The sequence below is a fragment of the Littorina saxatilis genome, linkage group LG5 (genome assembly GCF_037325665.1).
Source record: "Littorina saxatilis isolate snail1 linkage group LG5, US_GU_Lsax_2.0, whole genome shotgun sequence".
Lineage (NCBI taxonomy): Eukaryota > Metazoa > Mollusca > Gastropoda > Littorinimorpha > Littorinidae > Littorina > Littorina saxatilis.
The window spans coordinates 44,056,340-44,078,676 of record NC_090249.1 but is presented as its reverse complement, the minus strand read 5'-3'; the positions used below and the strand labels follow the sequence as shown (position 1 = coordinate 44,078,676).

The following is a 22,337-nucleotide window of genomic DNA, read 5'->3' as shown; positions in this document are numbered from 1 at the left end:
CTGAGTGAGGCGAATTGTGTGTGGATGTCTGACAGAGGCATATTGTGTGACGATTTCTGAGCGAGGCATATTGTGTGACAATTTCTGAGTGAGGCATGATGTGTGACGATTTCTGAGTGAGGCATATTGTGTGACGATACCTGAGTGAGGCGTATTGCGTGCATTTCGATTTGACGATTTTTGAGCTTTCTTAGTCTGTGGCAATTTCTGAGTGTGGTTTTTAACTACGACGAACGTTTAACGCCATTTCAAATATTTGTCTCGTGCCAAATTGCACTGACAAAGGTCAGGTTGTGTATTGTTTTCCTCTTTAAACCTGATTATGTGCTGCTGGATTTGATACAGTTCCATGTGTGTGCGGTGTAAATTCACTTTGCTTTGTTTCATCCCGTTATTTTCACGCACGCGCATGTAGGCTTACGTGTGCATGCATATGTATGAAATGATAATTTGGGCTTTTTGAAAAGGAGAGAGAGCGGAATACACAATAACACACGCACATGTATTAGAAACTGACAAAGGGTTGTACAAAAGGTAAAAAGTATGTCATTACCTTGTGCCTAAGCTAGAAAATGTTTTGTTTTCCTTTTTACATTTAGTCAAGTTTTGACTAAATGTTTTAACATAGAGGGGAAATCGAGACGAGGGTCGTGGTGTGTGTGTGTGTGAGTGTGAGTGTGTGTGTGTGTGTGTGTGTGTCTGTGCGTGTGTGTGTGTGTGTGTGTGTGTGTCTGTGCGTGTGTGTGTGTAGAGCGATTCAGACCAAACTACTGGACCGATCTTTATGAAATTTTGCGTGAGAGTTCCTGGGAATGATATCCCCGGATTTTTTTTGATTTTCTTTCGATAAATACCTTTGATGACGTCATATCCGGCTTTTTGTAAAAGTTGAGGCGGCACTGTCACACCCTCATTTTTCAATCAAATTGATTGACATTTTGGCCAAGCAATCTTCGACGAAGGCCGGACTTCGGTATTGCATTTCAGCTTGGTGGCTTAAAAATTAATTAATGACTTTGGTCATTAAAAATCTGAAAATTGTAAAAAAATTAATTTTTGTATAAAACGATCCAAATTTACGTTCATCTTATTCTCCATCATCTTTTGATTCCAAAAACATATAAATATGTTATATTTGGATTAAAAACAAGCTCTGAAAATTAAAAATATAAAAATTATGATCAAAATTAAATTTTCGAAATAATTTAAAAACACTTTCATCTTATTCCTTGTCGGTTCCTGATTCCAAAAACATATAGATATGATATGTTTGGATTAAAAACACGCTCAGAAAGTTAAAACGAAGAGAGGTACAGAAAAGCGTGCTATCCTTCTCAGCGCAACTACTACCCCGCTCTTCTTGTCAATTTCACTGCCTTTGCCACGAGCGGTGGACTGACGATGCTACGAGTATACGGTCTTGCTGAAAAATTGCATTGCGTTCAGTTTCATTCTGTGAGTTCGACAGCTTGACTAAATGTTGTATTTTCGCCTTACGCGACTTGTTTTTCTTTTCTCAGGCGTTGATACTTTTCTCACTTGTCCATCCGGGCAACACAGTTTGATCTATTCTGAGACGATACTCTCTATTGCACAATGTATTATCACATTTTTCATTGCACATGCACAGTTGTACTGATAATATACACATCCTAACAACAGTTATAAAGCGCACACACGCTGAAAAACTTACACTCATTAGCAGACTCAAAATTTAACCAGAAATCAGCTTTATTTTTCGAAAGCTAAGTGCATATTAATAATGAAGAAACAAAATAAAACAAACACTCCTACCGATGAAAAACTCAGCTTTGCCTCGAGTATAAAACTGGGTGCACACCACAGAAAGAAACGAAGAAAAAAGAGAGAAGATTGTAATTAGTTGCACAGACATTTTTTTAAGTGTACCTCTGCTCTCACAGCACAAACATACATTGTCTGTACGTTGCCACCATAGCAACCAGAGTAAGAAATCACATTCATGTGGTACTTGAAAAATCGTAAGAAGAAAACATCACAGCACGTTTTTATTTTCCACAAACACGTACACAGAAAACTGGGAGTAAAAAGCAAACATAATAATCCAAAATGACAATCTAACAACCAGTCAAAACAAGTACTCCGGCGAATCCTTGTAAAAGAGCAAGTCTCGATTTGCAATAGGGCAAAGTCCCCCAGTTTGTTTTTGCATATAATCAACACGCGAAAAAGTTTTCCCCTATGATGAGAAACACACCATGCAGTCTCACACCGCGATTGTCTGTTTTACTTATGAAGTAAAAAGTGAACACCTTTCTGCCTTTGGTGAAAAAGACAGGTAAGTATAAGTAGTAGAAGAAGAAGAAGAAGGAGGGGAAAGAAAAAAAGAGACAAATGTTCTCTTATTCGCTGCATGTGCGATCAGTTTTTAACGGATTGTCACTCATTCAAACACCACCGTCACATACTGTTGAGTAAATGACTATTTAATTACAATAAGAATGATTCGTCGATGAAGAGTCTGGCATAAGTAAAGGACATTAGGTATGTAGTCACCTGGCACTCTCACAGACGCGGTGGAGTATAATGTTGTTGCATTGATTGTAATGTCACTGTCTGGAAGCCATAGAAACAAGATTCAGCCTGCCCCCCTGCTCGCTCTTCTAGCCAGCACCTTCTGACATTGAATTCATTCTGCGCACACGACCAATCAGCGGTCCACAAGAATTTAGCCCTTCAAACACGATCAAAACGACAACCAATCAAAAAGTTCACACTCTGTCAGCCAGTCCAGTCTCAATCCCTCATGGGCAGATCGTAGCGAGACTTATAGAATTTCAGCCAATCACACGTCGAAGTATTATCCACGAATCAGATGCCAGCACAGTTCCCGCCAAAACGACAGCAGTATGCGGTGTCATTCTGTAGCATGCACGTGCAAACAGGAAGGGCGGGTCAAGGTCCTAGTTATGACGTCACCGTCCTGCATAGGCTCAAGGAGGAACAAATCTGCAACAGAAAAAAACCCAGAATATACTTTAATAATTCATTTAAACTTCTTCTTCTTCTTCTTTTTCTTCTGCGTTCGTGGGCTGAAACGAGTGGAATTTTACGTGTATAACCGTTTTTTTACCCTGCCATTTAGGCAGCCATACGCCGTTTTCGGAGGAAGCATGCTGGGTATTTTCGTGTTTCTATAACCCACCGAACTCTGACATGGATTACAGGATCTTTTTCGTGCGCACTTGGTCTTGTGCTTGCGTGTACACACGGGGGTGTTCGGACACCGAGGAGAGTCTGCACACAACGTTGACTCTGAGAAATAAATCTCTCGCCGAACGTGGGGACGAACTCACGCTGACAGCGGCCAACTGGATACAAATCCAGCGCGCTACCGACTGAGCTACATCCCCGCCCATTCATTTAAACAAAAAGAGGACACAGCAGTAACCAGATACTTTCTTTCTCAATATTTCGGCAGCGACAAACTGCCTTCTTCAGGATGGTATGAATAATTCATATCAAACATCCTCCTCCTCCTGTGATTCGACGTCTGTGACACTTGAACCGGGTTAGCCAACGAAGATTTCGGACGCTATAATGGGGTCGACAAGTTCAGGGTTATTTTCTATGCGTTAAACCTTAGGAATCCTTGATCACGCTGATATGAGGAAAAGTTGACTAGTCTTCTTGGAAGCCAGGAGAAAAGGGGCAGTCTGAATCAGACAAACAAGAACAATTGGCGAAGGGGCTGTACAACGAGGGGTGAGTGTGAGGTCAGAAAACCCTGGCTGCAAAAAGGATTTGCTCTTTAAAATTCATACGAAGTTAACTGATTCTTTACACAATACGAAAGCACAACATGTAGAAAAGATAAAGGTCATGAAAGAAAGGGAAAAATCCAGAGAACGAAGACAAAAATGACAGACCAGCGCATTTGGGTTACTGAAAAAAAAGTGTTTTCCACATTTGCCAGTAGCTATTCTCTCTCCACGGATACAACTCAAATCACATCAAATCAACTTTATTATCTCACATGGAGAAATGTCAGTGGTGGCGCATGTGACATAGAAACAAACGAAAGACTACAACATTAGCATTATATTTAGATATATATATCTACAACTGACCAGTTTGAGGTGGGCGCGGTTCAGCCACTGGCATCAGGGAACAGGAGGGTGTCGGGGCTGGCATTGGGTGAGGAGCCTTTCTCTCCCTCTCCCCGTTCTCCGCTCCTCCCAGAGGAGGGAGGGTACCGGGGAGAGTCGCTCGGCAAGGGCGCCACGGCCGCCGCTTCGGATGACTTGGACTCCGCCGTCTCGTACACGCTGAGACTGTGCGAAAGGTCAATGTCGGGGCTGGGGTCAAGGCCAAGGCCAAGGCCAAGACCAAGGCCTCCCCCGCTAGCCTGGCTGAGGGCGGCGCCCTCCGGGTCCAGATGGAGGGGAGGACGGTGGGAGGTTAGCGGGGAGAAGCGAGCGAGATTGGAGTCCGACAAACTGAGGATACTGGCATCGTCCGATAGAGACACGGCCCCGGCAGAGGTGGAGTTTCCGTCCCCGCCCCTCCGCCCCACTCCCTCGCCGTCCCCCTCGTCAATCTCGGAGGGGGAAGTGTCGGTAGCTAGGGGGTGGGACAGGCCCGGGGAGGCGGGGGGTGGCGGGTGAAGAGGGCCGGGCAGATCTCGTGGCTGGAGTGGTTGTGGTGGTGGGGGCCTGGGCCTCACCACATGGTTCCCGACACTGTCACTCAGTTCCTCCCCGGTCATCTCTTCGTCCTCGTCCTCCTCCTCTTCTTCTTCCTCCTCTTCCTCCTCCTCGCCAATCCCGTCGTCGTCCCCGAAGCGAAACGGGGAGTCTGGCGTACGGCTGCGGCCCTGGCTGTCCATGTCGTCATCGGTGGCCACGGTGGCGGCAGCGGTGGTGTTGTTGTTGTTGACGAAGGCAGCAGCTTTGGCCTGGCCGTGCATTAGCCAGGGTTGTCCAGCTAGGGGCGCGGCGACCTGAGTGTTGCCGTTACCGTGAGGAACGTGCTGCCCGTGCCCGCCTCCGGCCATGAGCAGGTTGGTGTTGGCGGCGGCAGCGGGGTGGCGGGGGTCGTCGCTGTAGGAGGGAGAGGAGGAGGAGGCAGCTGAGGCAGCAGCAGCTGCGCTGAGCGGTGGGGGGCGCAAGGCTGAGTGCTGGAAGAGCGGCATGACGTTGTTGGGGCGGGACCACTCGGGGAAGGAGTGCTGTTGTTGCACGGTGGCGTGGGGTGGGGCGTAGCCTGCAGGGTACAGGGGGGTGGGGGCGCTGTACTGTCGTATAGCCACGTGCTCTCTGGGTTGCGACAGGTGCTGTGCGGTATTGGTCGGCTTGCTGGAGGAGGGGGGAGGCTGACCCGCTTTCTTAGGTCCTTTCTGGGCCTTGGGAGCCTTCTTGGGCGTCTTCTTGCTCTTCTTGCCGTCTGGTTTCTCTGGCGGAGTCTGGGGGCGGGGCTGGGGCGGGTTCTGATAGGAAGGCTGGTGGTTGGCTGGGCGGTTCTGCATGTTCTGTTCCGCTCCTCCCCTTCCAACACCGCGCTGAAGGTTGTTGTTGAGGATGCTGTGCGAGTCGTCGCTGGTGGTGTAGCTGTGGTGGCGGTGGCCACACTTACCACCTCTGCAGGCCGACAGCAGCAGCTCCCTCGTCTCGTCGTTTTCATCGGCCACGTGCGGCTCACGCCTCAGCAAGGTGCGTTTCTTGGAGGAGGAGAAGGAGGGGGAGTCGAAGAGGGCGGGGCTGGATCGCTGCATGGGGGACTGCTTCTGCAGCTGGCGCCAGACTTCCTCGCCTTCATCCATGCTGCCCGCTTGCCCTGCACAGTCAGTGAACACAGTGTGAAACAGGCCAGATCCATTTCACGTGAAACGCCAACGAGTTTCGTCAACGGGAACAAGCACAGACAGAACAAAACATTTAGAAATTTAGAATACATGGATTCGTCAGATTAGAGTCTTACAGGCGAAAGGACTAGCAAAGATGATTCGGTGATAGAGATAACTCCATTTACAGCAACAGGCTGTGATCTCGAATTGAATACCGCATACAACTTTTTGTGGTTTGAATTACGTGTGCATCTACTGCCTTGAGAAATAAAGAAACATGCCATCATTTGACAAGTACGCATTCCATGTGTGGCTAGTTTGCTAATTACACTGGTGTGATCTACACATAAACAACTTAACAAGTCGCGTAAGGCGAAATTACTGCATTTTGTCAAGCTGTGGAACTCACAGAATGAAACTGAACGCACTGCATTTTTTTCACAATGACCGTAGTCAGCCGCTCGTGCAAAACGCAGTGAAACTGACGAGCCTGTTTAGCGCGGTAGTGGTTTCGCTGTGCTGCATAGCACGCTTTTCTGTACCTCTCTTCGTTTTAACTTTCTGGGCGTGTTTTTAATCCAAACATATCATATCTATATGTTTTTGGAATCAGGAACCGACAAGGAATAAGATGAAATTGTTTTTAAATCGATTTCGGAAATTTGATTAACCACTTGCCTGCCTTAGGACGGGTATACCCATCATGCGCTTGTGCAGCCGCAGCGCCTTAAGACGGGTTTACCCGTCTTCTCCGTTCATAATTTTTCTATTTTTAATTTTCAGAACTTGTTTTTAATCCAAATATAACATATTTATAGGTTTTTGGAATAAGAAAATGATGAAGAATAAGATGAACGTAAATTTGGATCGTTTTATAAAAAAAAATGTAATTTCAATTTTTAGATTTTTAATGACCAAAGTCATTAATTAATTTTTAAGCCACCAAGCTAAAATGCAATACCAAAGTCCGGCCTTCGTCGAAGATTGCTTTACAAAAATGTCAATCAATTTGATTGAAAAATGAGGGTGTGACAGTGCCGCCTCAACTTTTACAAAAAGCCGGATATGACGTCATCAAAGACATTTATCGAAAAAATGAAAAAAACGTCCGGGGATTTCATACCCAGGAACTCTCATGTAAAATTTCATAAAGATCGGTCTAGTAGTTTACTCTGAATCGCTCTACACACACACACAGACACACACAGATACACAGACACACACAGACACCATGACCCTCGTCTCGATTTCCCCTCTATGTTAAAACATTTAGTCAAAACTTGACTAAATGTAAAAAGGACACGACAATTGTGCCTTCTGGTTGCAAGTGACAGTACCGTCAATACATTGAGTAGTTACGTGTATCTTGGGGACAAAAGACACGATTTGCACAACACAGACATTACTCATCACATGAAACAGGACACGAGAGATACAATACTGGACACAGGAAGCACTGGATATCGTTCATGGCCAGGCATTTGTTAAGCAAAACACGATATGCGGTAGTGGGCAAATATCAGCAAGAAGCATTGTTCGTTGCTGCACACCCATCAGCATTGGGCAGTTGTCAGTAACGAAACTGTCGCTGTCAGAACAGAACAGTTGTTAGTAGCATGCATGTTGCAAGGATGAATTATTTGCCAATACCAAACGTTTGTCATTATGGATTATTTTTCAATACTAAGAGCTTGCCAGTACCAACATTAGTCAGTGGTAGGAGCTGTCATTACCAAGCAATTTTCATTATCAAGAGTTTGTCAGCATGGACTATTTTCTGCCAAGAGAACCGCAGTATGAAGTACTTGTCAGTACCAGGAGAGTGTCAGTATGAAGCATTTTTCCGCATGAAGAGTTTGTCTTTCTTTCTTTCTTTATTTGGTGTTTTACGTCGTTTTCAACCACGAAGGTTATATCGCGACGGGAAGAGTTTGTCAACACGGAGCATTGTGCTTATTGGTATGAAGCATTTTTCCAATGTTAACAATGAGCATTGTCCTTAAGAGCATTGTCCTTATCAGTATGAAGCATTTTTCTACAGAAGAGTTTGTCAATACTGAGCATTTTCCTTATGAGCATTGTATAAAGAGTTTGAAAACACAGAGCATTGTCCTTATATCAGTATGAAGCATTTTTCTGCAGAAGAGTTTGTCAATACTGAGCATTTTCCTTATGAGCATTGTATAAAGAGTTTGAAAACACAGAGCATTGTCCTTATATCAGTAGGAAGCATTTTTCTGTATGAAGAGTTTATCAACACAGAGCATTGTCCTTATTAGAATGAAGCATTTTTTATATAAAGAGTTTGTCAACACAGAGCATTGTCCTTATCAGTATGAGCATCTACAATTTAGACTCTTTTCAAGACATTTACCTTTATTAATCTCAAAGGTCTGACAAACATTGAACATGTTGCAACATAAGTCACTACAAACAAAGATACATTAGATTTGTCTGATCTGTATTCAGCACAATACTGGTATTTTACCTTTGTCTAATTAATGCTCCAGTGATTTTTTTAAAGGGTGATCTCTGGGGAATCGTTATTCAGAAACATAAATCATGAAGTGAGAGAGAGAGAGAGAGAGAGAGAGAGAGAGAGAGAGAGAGAGAGAGAGAGAGAGAGAGAGAGACACACACACACCACACACACACACACACACACACACACACACACACACACACACACACACACGAGTACATGCACCAAAGGTATCACATCAATCAACACATTACTTAAACACTTAAATTCTATTTCCTTTTGCTGCGTGATGGGTAGGTCAGAAGCAATATTTTAAATCATGTTATCATGGTGGTCAATTGTATTTATTATCTCTCCTACAAATGTGCAAGAATAAAGTATAACTTAGTGTAAGCACCCAACAGCCGTTAGAGATTATGACTTTGAATTCATACCAAATACTTCAGAATTTATCTTGCATACAACCATAATGAGAAACTGTTTACAATGAGTTTACCAAGGAATTCAGAATAACATAAAAAGGTTCAGATTGATGAAGGCGAACATTATCTTTCCTGGAAAAAAAGAAACACGCTTATTTCAGGATTATTGTCTGCTGAAAATGCTGCCAGGATCTTTAACAAACATCATCAAAGACTGTGATCTCATCGAGGCATTTTGCAATCAGCATTAACACGTCCTTTCGCTCAGCAATTAAAGCATAACCAATCAACAAGCGTTTGTGGCGTGACGTATTACGCAGGGAGAGTGGACGAAGAGCACAGGAAGCATGTCGTCACCAGTTTGTGATGTGCACACACGCCATGACGTCACGATGCAATTGAAGACGGGGGCAAACGGTGGCGAAGCAGACTTGAGATTTTTGCAGGAGAGGGACTTGATCATGGAATCAAGATTCTGGAGAGGGAAGGGGGTATTGAGGAAAGGGTTTGAGGAGGTTTTTGAGAGAAGGGGAAGGGGGTTGTGAGGGGGGGGGGGGAGAGGCTGTGGAGGCATGGCGGTAGCGGCACTGACTGGTGTGACCAACACATAACAAGCCAATTTATTGGGGCTAAAAACGAGACTAGCATCCGGGAGAAAGGGGAAATGTTTTCAACAGAACAATAGAGGGAATGTCAAGAGATTCAGTCAGTTAGACACTGAACAGGTACAATACTGAAGAACTGATACCGATACTCGTCACAAAAACAAGTAGGTGAGGGTTATACAAATATATGTCAAGGTTATACAAGTATACATATCACACAAGTAAAGTTAGGACCTGAAATTTCATACAGGCATAGGTAACATTGGAACTATAATACCAATGCGTATGTTGTGATAGATATTTAACTTCTGAGATGTATAAAATTACTAATACATTATTTTATTTGCTACATTTCTGCTTACTAGATAAAATAAATTAACTCTTACTTTACACGTTTATTTATAATTCAATGATAGAGAAAAACGAACGAAAAAAGCAACTAATTAAGGGGTTCTCGTTTATATTCTATTGTGGAAGATTCATACTTGTTGCGATATGGGTAAACGACAGAAATCTGCGAATTTGACGCCCTCTCGTTTACAAAGGTCAGCTGGCCAAAAAAAATAATGACATAGGCAAGTTGATTATTACACCATGAGAAATGCAACAAAGTGTATCATTCCGTTTTCACTATGAACTGGGCCTTGACATCCAGGCGAGACGACTTTTTCCGCTCTTTTTTCTTTTCTTCTGCTGTTTGCTGTAAATAGGGAAACATAGACAACACTAAGCATAGCCATGATGTCTCAAAGTCAAACAAAAGCTTGGGTCTAAAGTGCATCTACTGTCCATAGCAAAGCTTTGTAGGGTTATAATCACACTGCCTGGGCGACAATGCAGCATCAGTTGTCGTGATGTCATTCCAGAATGACGTCATGAAAGGAACCAGAAATGACGTGAAGCATTATGCACAACAACACGGCGAGACAGCTCACAGAGAGCGACTAGTGCAATAATGGCTTTCAACACACTTTGTGTTGCTGATATTCTTTTTTCTTTCAATTTTCTTTCTGAAAAATAGTAGTCTTATTTCAGTTCTTTACAATATCTCTTTTTGATGACCTGCACGGCCCTGAACTTTTGTTTAACCAAGCGCAAAATCTTAATATTTAGAAACATGCTTTTTAATAATAAAAAAAAGGGATAGCTGTGTGTTAAGCACCTTGGGGAAAGCATTTCGACATGGAAGGACAGTAGAATAGACAGTAAAATCATGACAAAAATGCTCGACATGTTTTCATCAAAAGCTTGGTAAAAATCGGAGTGGATAGTTAATCTTCTGCTATACTATACTAGTTACTGTTTATATAAGGGTAACAGAGTTCACTTTTGTAACCTTGAATCATCTTATTTAACTACATTTGTCGATTCACATAATCAGATTTTACTCGCAGATAAGAGTAAAGTTTTACCCACAACTGTCATATACTGTAGCGTACTGAATACGATTCTTGAATCGTTTCAACAAACCGCCCTTACATCCCTCAATTCATTGGAGATCAAACTTTAAAAAGACAAAACGCTCAGGGTACAACAAGTCATGAATATAAATCATGTATAAGCTATTTTATCCTTCGAAGATACTTTGGTGTACCAGACACAGGCTTAAAGTTTACGAAGTGTTTCGAAATTTCAAAAATAAAATCACTTGTGCTTCGGATTTATTAGTAGCACAAATCATTCATTATTTCATGACTGGACGTTAACAAAAGCAATGCTCACCAACGATGTGTGAGTTAGCTCCCTGAGTTTTAACTGAACTGATCCGTAACACAGTGGATAACAAACCAAAATAAATTAGACGATTAGCAAACGACCCTTAGGAACAAAGAAATTGGCATCGGGTTTTAAAGGCGAGTACAGATTAATTTCACCCCCAAACATTCACTAAATTTCCTTATCTTGAATGAAAACCGACTTAACGGGCTGTTGCGTCTTACTGTGAAAGTATTACAGAGTGTGAAGATGGAATTCTAAAAAAAGAAAAAAAGAAAACAACTGAATGAATGCCTCAGATGATTTATTAATAGAAAAAATGTGTTTTAGTTTGGTAAGTCGTAAACAAGAGAATATGTTTTGAAAGTGTAAGTTATAGATTTGAATAAAAAAATCTTTTAGGAATAGCAAAATTGCTGTTTTACTTCTATGGTCTTTAGAACCAAACTGACCACAAAAAGGGAAAACAAAAATCGTGCTCAGCTACGTATCTACAACCGAAGAACAACAAAAGAATACAACACGCAGCAACCAAATAAACACAATGGATAACACAAAGGGTCTATTTCAACAAAAGACGAGAATGAATACGAATCCAAAGAAACGTTTTTGAGCATAACTGAAATGCTACATAAAAAATGTAACCAATAAGAACGTAATGTAACAGAACAAAAGATAACAGAACAAAACAAGCCATAGCCTGATACAAAAATATGCCAGTAATTAACCTAATTCTCACAACCTTATTGGATTATATTCTAACGAATAATTACCAATCAACCGATATTAACGATACACTGCTCTTTTTTTGTTGTGGGGGGGGGGGGGGGGGGGGGGGTAGTAGGAGGGGAAAAGGACTTGTCAGTATTTAACTTTTTTTCATATGATTCCTATACATCTTTCTGCTGTCATAAACAAGATCAACTGTTCAGGTAGATTTTTGTTTTTCTCACAGCTTACTTAACAATAAAGACAACCTAACAGAAAGTAAAACATAAGAAAACTAAACTAAACAGATTAGCGCTCTAAGGTCCTTTTTTTGGAAGGGCAACATCTATGATCACATTCAGCTGCTTCGAGTTGTTACTACTGGTAGTAAGCTTTGGCAAAACACAGTTTCAAGGTTGCGTTTCTATTGTCTAGCGGGATAAATTATGATGGCGTGTAATAGAGAATGTTCGGAAATAACTCTGTCGAGATTGTTATCTGTGAAAGAAGTTGTGTTCCTTGAAGCTGAGCTATATATAGGTCAGTGGGAATTATCAGTGGACACACGCTGTTGACGCGACAATTAATGATCAGCACCAATCGGCATGTTTTCGAAAGAAAAAAATCATGATTATAATATTTAGCAGACACTGTATTGACGGGGCAATATCCAGACTGAGTCCTGTGTCAGCTTCATCGTCACACTGCATGATTCTCAAATGGTTCACTCTTCTTTCAGTATGTGACGTCGCTTGCACAGGGAGATATATGGAGAATGCCATTTACGGCCTTTAATTTCAAAATCATGCCGATCGGAGCTCTTTATTCACTGTGGCGTCAGCAGTGTGGCTCCACTGGTAATTCCCACTGCGCTATGTATACTTAGCTTGCCTCACCTTCATGGGATACAACTCTTCTACAGCCCATAGACACCATTACAGAGTTATTTCAGGAAATCGTCTATGAAAAAAACTATAGGCGCGCGTGCAGGTCACACCAGCCAGTGCACGTGCCATGATCGCACAGAAGCGCCCCCTGCTGTCTACAACGTCCACTCACCTCGTGCTTACGTCATGTCACGTGTCAATTGAGCAGAAACTTTTCATCTGGAAGAGAATGTCAGTCGCTAATATGAGAGACACATGCATATTTCTATCATTACTCAACACAAAAAGAGAAAGTGAAATCAGATAACTAAACGTACGAAATTAAGAAACAAAATTAGAAACAGAACTGTTCAATAAAAATGATTTTTTTTTCTCAAAGAAACCAAACAGATTATAATTTCTGATGCAATAAGATATCCACATGCAAATCAAAACAAACTACAAAAATGGGACATTTAAAAAATAAAAATAAATGAATAAAAAACATATATTTTTAAGTACACTCTACTCAAAAACTCTATAACATGTGTTTTGAAAGAATTTGTTATATTTCTACACATTTAAGTATTAAAACGCACTCATACTAACATCCAAACACGCAAATCCAAGGTACTTTTCACCCCCCAAAAAAGGACACAGAAAGGAGAATTTAAGGAAATAGTGAGAGACACCTACTTAAAATCGCAAGTTTACAATAGATACAATTTAACAAAATTGTACAATACAAGCTTCAAGCATGCATTGAAGCTCTGTCAAGAAAGATCGCTAACAGAACTTGACAAAATTGTGTTTTATTGTTGCTACTGAGTATGTATTATACTACTGAGTGCTGTATCTATACTTTGGCTGAAGTGGACACAAGAGGTGAAGGAAAACAAATCATACTGTAGACAAGCGCTAAGTAAGTAACCCTTTCGCGGCAGAAGATCAGAAATATGGACAGATTACAAGTGCAGACATAATCTTCCACTGCTAAAGAATTCAACTTTTATACTTTGCTGGGGAAATTAGTGATGAGACAAACTCTGGACTTCTAAAGAAAGGTTTAAAGAAGGATAATCAATAAAATGGTAATAAATGCAAGAGAAGAGACGGAGGGGACAAACAAAGAAACAAACACACCAACCAACCAACCCAAAACAAACAAATAAATAAGATAGATAAATAAATTACGTAGGTAACTTATTTAACAAATTATGACAAAAGAAATAATAGAGAAAATCATGATGCCCTTGAAACCATTTAAAGAAAGAAAGAAAATGAATCCAACAACTATACTTTAAAAAACACACCGTATATACAGCAAAAAATACTTCTGTCATTAAGTTTTGAGCTTCATCACATGGCATAGCGTACCCTTGCATTAAAATGGCTAACATAGTTAGGTGCCATAATTCTAGTAGCTTCTTAAAAGAAATCTGGTTCGATCACACACATGCGGATTGATTGTAATGCAATAGAACTGGTAGTACCCCATCTTTTAAACACAGACTATTTCCCGGGCAGTTGCCGTTTAGCCTGGTAAAACATTTCCTTATCCCCCCCACCCCTACTTCCCCCAACCATTTTCTGTTTACTACCTCTTTGTTTGGAGTTTTCAAGCAAAACAGAAATAACACAACACAAGCATCTTCGTTCAACTCATGCCTCGCTAAGCCATCGATGAGAAGGACGCTAAATACAATTTACCGAGGGGTGGTGAAGAGAAGAAAAGTGTGAGAAAAGACACTAACAACAAAATCTCAATAAATAAAAATAAAAAGCAGAGAAAAAAATAAAATCAAAACCAGGGAGAGAAAAGAGAAAAAGGAAAAAAGGAGAGAAAAAAAAAACACGAACAAAAAAACAAAAACCCTCCGACACGTCTACACAAAAAGCTCACCTGACTTGGTGCTTGCGATGAGGTGATAGTTGGCCAGCTTTCGGCCAGTGGAAGGGCTAGAGTGGAGGCGGCTGGCCAGGGACACAGCCTTGCGGAACTTCAGCTTGGACTTGGGGAACGCTTGCCCCGCCAGATTGTCCGTGGACGAGTAGTTCCTCTCCTTCACCTGGGCCACCCGCGAGTGTTTCTCCACGGAGAGAGACTTGTGTCGTTTGAAGCTGTTGCGACGAGGTCCGGCGCCATTGTTGCGGTCGGTGGCGTGGGAGTCGCTGTGCGCCGAGTGCTGTCGTTGCAGAGGTCGGTGCTGGTGGTGCAGGAGGCCAGGCTGGGAGTTGAGCGACTGCGACTGCTGCAGGGGTCGCGGTGGTGCCTGGTGAGGGTGCGGGTGGTGGTGGAGGTGGTGCGGGTGGTGGGGCGGTAGCGGTGGGTGGTGTTCGGAGGGCGAGGGAGTGGGGGAGGGGGAGGAGGAAGGCTGGGTAAACCCCCGTTGCCAGGTGGTGGTCAGGCCCGTGTCCAGCATCTGCACGATCTGGTTGGTGGGCGGGAACCCCCCACTCTGGCCTTGACCTTGACCCGAACCCTCAAGGTCGCCCCCGCCGGCACCTTCCTCAGGCAGGTCGGAGAAGAGCTGCTCGTACGACCCGACGCCCTCCAGGCCCCTACCGCTCCCCGAGGCCGTGCCGAGCAGCACCGAGTCATTGGTGGGGTCACCCAAGGGGTTGACGTACAGGTTGTGCCGGTTCTTCTCCGACGGTGTGTGTGCGGTGGTAGAGGGAGAGCTGTGGGGGTGGGTCTGGCAGGAGGTGTAGGTGTCGGAGGAGGAGGTGGTGGAGCTCTGCCGGGGCAGCTGCTTCAGCTCGATGCAGCTCTTGTCCACGCTGCTGGATCGGTCGTCACTGCCCCCTCCTGAGCTAGACCCGCCGCTCCAGCTGCAGCCCGGCCGGTTGCCCTGCAACACAACATTAGGCGTCATGTTTTGTCACTTCCTTATTTAAATTCCCTTTTAGCATATCACCACATACATGGCGTTCGCACTCAGTCTAGCTCGGGGGATGAAGGTCGTCGTCTTCTCCAACTCCAGTCGACCACATGGATCGAATAGGTAAGTTAACTTTGAGGACAGTAAGGCCCCCCCCCCTCCCCCACACCTACTATACACTTCCTTCCCGTGTAACTAATCATGTGGAACACAACAGAAAACGGTCCTTCAGATAACCACACAGATAAAAGTTTTCAGGGTTTAAATCAGTTGAGTGTAGCCATCACTCAATGTCAAACTCCTTACTGTTAAGTCAATCTCCGAACGTGGAACAGATTCTCAAACCAGCATACAATTCAGACAGTTTGACCTATAAACGTTAAACTGTGTAAAATGATGCTCCACACACTAGTAGTTTCGTCAGTCCACCGCTCGCGGCAAAGGCAGTGAAATCGACAAGAATAGTGCGGTAGTGGTCGCGCTGAGCAGGATAACACGCTTTTCTATATGTCTATTCATTTTAGCTTACTGAGTTTGTTTTTAATCTAAACATATCATATCTATATGTTTTTAGAACCAGGGACCGACAAGGAATAAGATGAAATTGTTTTTAAATCGATTTCGGAAATTTAATTATGATCATAATTTTTAATTTTTTAATTTTCAGAGCTTGTTTTTAATTCGAATATAACATATTTATATGTTTTTTGAATCAGAAAATGATGAAGAATAAGATGAATGTAATTTTGGATCATTTTATAAAAAACAATTTTTAATTACAATTTACAGATTTTTAATGACCAAAGTCATTTATTAATTTTTAAGCCACCAAGCTGAAATGCAATACCGAAGTCCGGCCTTTGTCGAAGATTGCTTGGCCAAAATTTCAATCAATTTGATTGAAAAATGAGGGTGTGATAGTGCCGCCTCAACCTTTACAAAAAGCCGGATATGACGTCATCAAAGACATTTATCCAAAAAAAAAGAAAAAAACTCTGGGGATATCATACCCAGGAACTCTCATGTAAAATGTCATAAAGATCGGTCCAGTAGTTTACTCTGAATCGCTCTACACACACACACGCACAGACACACAGACACACAGACACACAGACACACAGACACACAGACACACACACACACAGACACACACACACACACACACACACACACACACATACACCACGACCCTCGTCTCGATTCCCCCTCTATGTTAAAACATTTAGTCAAAACTTGACTAAATGTAACAAACAAAAAACATCAGATAGGAAGTAAATCACTGAGCACATGTAGAAGTTATTATTATTTTTGTGGTTGGCATATGTTTGGGTCACCATTTATCAGTAAGGAGAACACACCCCTTCCTCAGCCCCCATCCACATGATTTCGGGTGCCTGCAGCAAAATAGATTAAGAAAGAATATTGTAACGTGAGTACAGTGCTTTTTGGTCTTTTTGTTAAGAAAGAACGACAAAACTATAATGACATTTGTCCCTTATGTGCATTGATTTCAAGTCTAAAGTAAATATACAAAGCGCTGACACAGTTTCTCCGTTTTAAACTGGAAATATCCGGCCTGGCTCACCATAGTACCAACTCAATTTTGAAAAGAGAACTTTCCCGGAAAATCCTCGCATCAGTTTTTACAGGAATCGTACTCCGTAATTTTAGGTCAAATGGGTAAAAAACAAGCAACGTCCATTCTTTAACAAAAAAATCTATATGCCTCTCCTATATTTGTCTTGCCCTTTCTGCTCCCTTGCCCCCCCCCCCCCTCCCCCTTTGACATTGGCCCTGAGAGTGATTTTGACGACTAAATTTGCCACAGGGAGAGTGTTTGTCGGAAAATTCCCCCATTATCGATCGATTTTCTCCTTCCATTTAAGGGGAGACTTTTTCCCCCATTGGAAGCATTATTTTTTCCATGCAAAACGCGAAGCTGTTTCGCATAGCAACAAGTATTTCTCCACTCGCTGGAAGCCCATCTCCTTCTCTACAACCCCCCTCTCCCCCCATCACCTTTCGAATCCCTCCCTCGTTCTCCTCCCTTTATCCACGCTCCTTAATTCTCGTTTCGATTTTCATCTTTTCCGCCTCCATCCGCGGATCTAATCGTTGCTTCTTTTTATTCCTTAAAGAAACATTTTCTATCACTGATATAGAAGAAATTTATTTTTTTGCAAAACGGACTATAGGGATACAACAACACTGTTTCATTCTTTGAAGTGAAGGCAGTAAGGCAGCCAAGAAAAATATTGATCCATATCACATCTTAACCACTTTATCTCAAAAACACTAAAAGATTACTCAAGGGCCAAGCGCCCCACACTTCACCTGCACAGTCGTATCATACACAACTGGAGAAACTCGAAGTTTTCAGCACATAAAGCAAACAACACTTATTCCATCAACACCGAGTTCCCATAGTAAAACATCACCCAACTCCCATTTCATTCGTAAAGAGGCTTCCTTAACGGACTTTCTTGATCAGCAACTAGTCCAACTTATCATTTTCGAGAATCCGATATGACACACAAGGAAGCGAAAGCACAGAACACAAATAAAGCAAAGTTTAAGGGCAGAGATGGCACGGAAAATAAGTTTTGTTTCTTTGGAAAGCTTTGTTAAAGGTCCTCGATAAAACAAAAAACTCAGAAAGAGGGTTTTTTTGTCCTAAAAAGTAATATTTGAAGGACTTATGGGTCAGAATGGACGGTTTTGTTGCGACTTTTAAGGGTCAAACATGCAGTTAATGGGACACATTCATCTTCCAGAAAAATAAAGATAGAACTTTCAAGTGTGTTTTATTTCACTCCAAACAGGCCTCCAGATCTAGTAACAGAGCAACTTTTTCATATTTGTGAACAGATTTTGTTCCCTGGGTAAATATCACAGGCACAAAATAAATTTGGGGAAAAAAGCTACTTTTTGTACTTTGACAGAACTTCTAAAGTTATTCCTAAAAAAATCACAGAAAGTCTCCCTGTAGCCTAACTAGGAGAAGTTAAAAGCAAGTATTAAAGCAGTCGAAGGACTGAGGATGGTGGACGGACACAAAACCAGGAGATACATTTGTTTGTCCATACGTGGGGCCTTACGTATACGAAGCGAACAGATATGTCCGCAAGACAAATAGGACATTATTATTATTATTATTATTGTGATCATTTTTATGCGCCTAATCTAGATATAGCCCTAGGCGCTTACATATTAATTTCTGCCGTTTGACATGCATTTACGAGCAATAGTAAGGGATGAACAGAAGTCGACAGACAGAGGACGATGGATAATGGACGGACACAAACACAGGAGCAGTACATTCTTGCCCAAACACGGTGCCTTGGGAACAGAAAGAAAGATACTTGCGCAAGGACAACAGGGCAGGGTCGATGCCACCCTCTTTAAACTGGATCCAACCTCTGGCCCTCGCATCTTCGACTCAGGGGTCTATTTTGGGCTGAGAAGGCTCGGAATGAATGTCATACAGGCGGCAGATTGAGAAGGGAGGTGTAATAGAAAGTGTCAAGTAATAAAGCAAACGTTGCCTTTTACGCCCCACCCTAACCCCCAATGCTAGTTCCTGGGTCGATCTTAATGCAGATATTGATATAAGGATGAAATAGGGGCTGGGAGTGAGGTTGGGGGTGGGGGTGGGTTATGTGGATAAAGGAGGGATGAAAGAGATGTTGGCGAGGAGGGGGCAGGGTGTGTGGGTGTGGGGCATCACAGGACAACACCAAATTTGGGGCGATGGAGGACCGACGTTTCAGCCTAAGGAATGTCCACATTGGGAGGGAGACGTAACCGAAATATGTGTAAGTGTGAGTGCGTGCGTGCGTGCGTGCGTGTGTGTGTGTGTGTGTGTGTGTGTGTGTGTGTGTGTGTGTGTGTGTGTGGATGTGTGTGTGTGTGTGTGTGGATGTGTGTGTGTGTGTGCGTGGGTGTGTGTGTGGATGTGTGTGTGGGTGTGTGGATGTGTGTGTCTGTGTGTGGATGTGTGTGTGTGTGTGTGTGGATGTGTGTGTGTGTGTGTGTGTGTGTGGATGTGTGTGTGTGTGTGTGTGGATGTGTGTGTGTGCGTGGGTGTGTGCGTGGGAGCATGCCTACTTGTGCATGTATGAAGAAAGCAAGGATATGCAAATGGACAGAAGAGACATGGCAGATATGCTGTTACAAGCCAAATGGACAGAAGAGACATGGCAGAGATAATAATAATAATAATAATAAATGAGTATTTATATAGCGCAACATCATAACTTTACAATTATGCTCTTTGCGCTTGTGAGATGCTGTTACAAGCCAAATGGATGGAGATACAATCACGGAGAAGTGCACTTTCGATAGATTATTCCGTTTTCAACAAACTTCAACCCGACTCAGCTATAGAAGCAGCCTGGTATCATGTTCATACTTTTATGGAGAACGCTCTGTTTTGTTGCGGTATCCCTAGAATCACAAAAATTGAACACTCGGTTATCGATTCCGCATCTAAGAGGGTCCACTCTGTTTTTCAGATGATATTCACAATAATGGCTATATTTTGGAGAAATGTTGTTTAGGAGTTAGACAACTTTAAATTTGTTCTCAACATCCCCTTTTCCGCCTACATATTTCAAGATTTTTCAACAAAACATTGAATAATTGTGAGGAATAAAATTGAAAAACAAAATAATGCAGCAAACACATTTTGAAATCTATTGGAATAAAAAGAAAACAAATCGATGACGTGAGGTCACCCGACTACGCTACAGCAATTAAAGCCTGTTTGCCAATAAACACGAGAGAGTTTATATCTATCATGTACAAATGATCGACAATTTGTTATGAGTATGTTTGCTTGCTTTTTTTGTTTTTTTTGTTTTTGTTTTGCATACAAAAGGGAAGGGTGCTTGGGAAGACATCCTCCTTTAGATTTCTGGCGTTCCTGGGCAACAATTTCAACGTTCACTAAAATTTCCTTAGAATGTGTATTACCAGCTTCACCCAATTCAAGGAATAGTTCCATTCCCGTGAAAACATTTCAGCTGACTATCCTAGATCTGCCCAGATTTTTTTGATTTTTTACATAGGATAAGAACATCTTTACTGTTGGACACATACCCCTCCCCCCTCCCCCCCCCCCACACACAGTATCAACATCCGGACTTCTTCCTGTGCAAAGAGAGTGTATTTTGATGAATTGATTTTTTTTAAATCCCCACTCTGCACAGGCGCTGTTGATACTTGGTATGTGTCCAAGTGGGTGGATGTTCTTATCCAATGCAAAAGCCTTGCAAGTTCTGAGATGATGCTCGAGTGGTTAACACGGGAATGACTGAACCTTTACGGCAGATTCATTCCGTTTTGGGGGGGATCGTGGGGCAGTAGGTATCGAGCTTCCTTTTCTCACTGCATGGGCTTCCTAACCACCAAGCTATACCAATCCCTCAGAAAATGATCCCCACCATCGTCAACGACCTACTCAAGTCTGGACTCGACAGAGCCTGAAAAGTCAGAGCTTCCTTTCCTCACTGCATGGGTTTCCTAACCACCAAGCTATCCCAATCCCTCAGAAAATGATCCCCACCATCGTCAATGACCTACTCGAGTCTGGACTCGACAGAGCCTGAAAAATCCTTGCTGGGTTTGCCCGGCCGAATGGAAAGAGCCAAACAGTGTGGAGGTGGTAATCAGATTGTCTGTTGACAGAGCGTGAGGCGCCGAAGATGTCTGCACACTGTCTGAGGCCCACGAGAGAAAAGGCAGTGTCAGAGAGCTTGTCTGGTAGCGGTCAAAGACTAGTTGAATACGGTGGGGGGGGGGGGGGGGGGGGAGGGGGAGTAGCTCTTCTTCTACAGTGGAACCCCCTTTCATGACACTTTGGGGGGGGGGGGGGTAGCTCTTCTTCTACAGTGAAACCCCCGTTTATGACCCCCTGTTTTAAGAGCCCCACCCTCGCCTTTTAACTATCGTATACAAAAACATGTCCTTAGTTGGCCAATGCTGCCTCTGTGGCCGTTAAATCAGAATTTCATCAAAACACTTGATTTTCTGTTCATGGTGTCAGTAATTAAATTTACCCCCATTTTCAGATTCCTTGTCTTTTGACACCTGGTTATCTCATAATTCTAGAAGTCTCAGTTAGGTTACACTGTACAAGATATTCTTAGCAAGCAGGAGATCGTTAGCTCTACCGCCTTTTGGCGGAGACTCGAAAAAACCAACACTCTCTAACGGTTTAGAGCTTTGTCTGCTAGGGACGCCAAAGACTGTAAAGTGGCTTTGCTTTCACAAACTTTACTTATACGAGATCCTCGGCAGAGTCTACTTGCTTTTGGTAGAAAGCAAAGAATAGAATAGTTTTCCACTGAGGTCGAGTTCTCAGGTTGCGATCTCAGTGTCTACAGCTAGTCATCGCCGACCGGAAATGACGTGTGGCCCAAAGTGTGCCCCTTCGCGAGCAAAAATCACGACGAAGCCAGAGTCATTCCATCAGAGAACGCATCTAAATCTGTCTAGTATTTACTTTAGAAATGGTGGGCTAGTGTGGACTGGAGAGAGTACAGGGAAGTGGTGTGCGGAAATGATGCTTGAATGGATTGTTAAGGCCATGTGAGGGCCAAATCGCTATTTTCCATATATGATGATCAGCACTGTTTGTGTCGCTTTTGTTATAATACTGATGGTCTCTGAATTAAAAAACGTTAATGTGTTTGTTTATTGTGTATGTCGTTGCTATAGAAACAGGAAAGTAAACAGCAGCCATATTGGATTTTAGGAACCGTTTTTTCCATATCCAAATGCTCGATTTCTGTCCAATATTTTGCATAAATATAGATTTAGATCATATCTA

The 22,337-nt window shown here is 42.7% G+C and overlaps 1 protein-coding gene across 1 annotated transcript in view; it reads right to left on the bottom strand.

Annotated features, from left to right (window-relative positions):
- Nucleotides 1-2,013: 2,013 nt before the first annotated feature.
- Nucleotides 2,014-22,337, bottom strand: part of LOC138967771 (uncharacterized) — a 107,623-nt gene continuing 87,299 nt past the window's right edge. The window contains exons 4-6 of the mRNA XM_070340427.1: nucleotides 14,527-15,475; nucleotides 4,110-5,814; nucleotides 2,014-2,988 (exon numbers count right to left, since the gene is read on the bottom strand). Coding sequence (XP_070196528.1) covers nucleotides 4,130-5,814; nucleotides 14,527-15,475 — 2,634 coding nt within the window. The 3' untranslated portion in view covers nucleotides 2,014-2,988; nucleotides 4,110-4,129. The remainder of the gene's footprint in view (nucleotides 2,989-4,109; nucleotides 5,815-14,526; nucleotides 15,476-22,337) is intronic.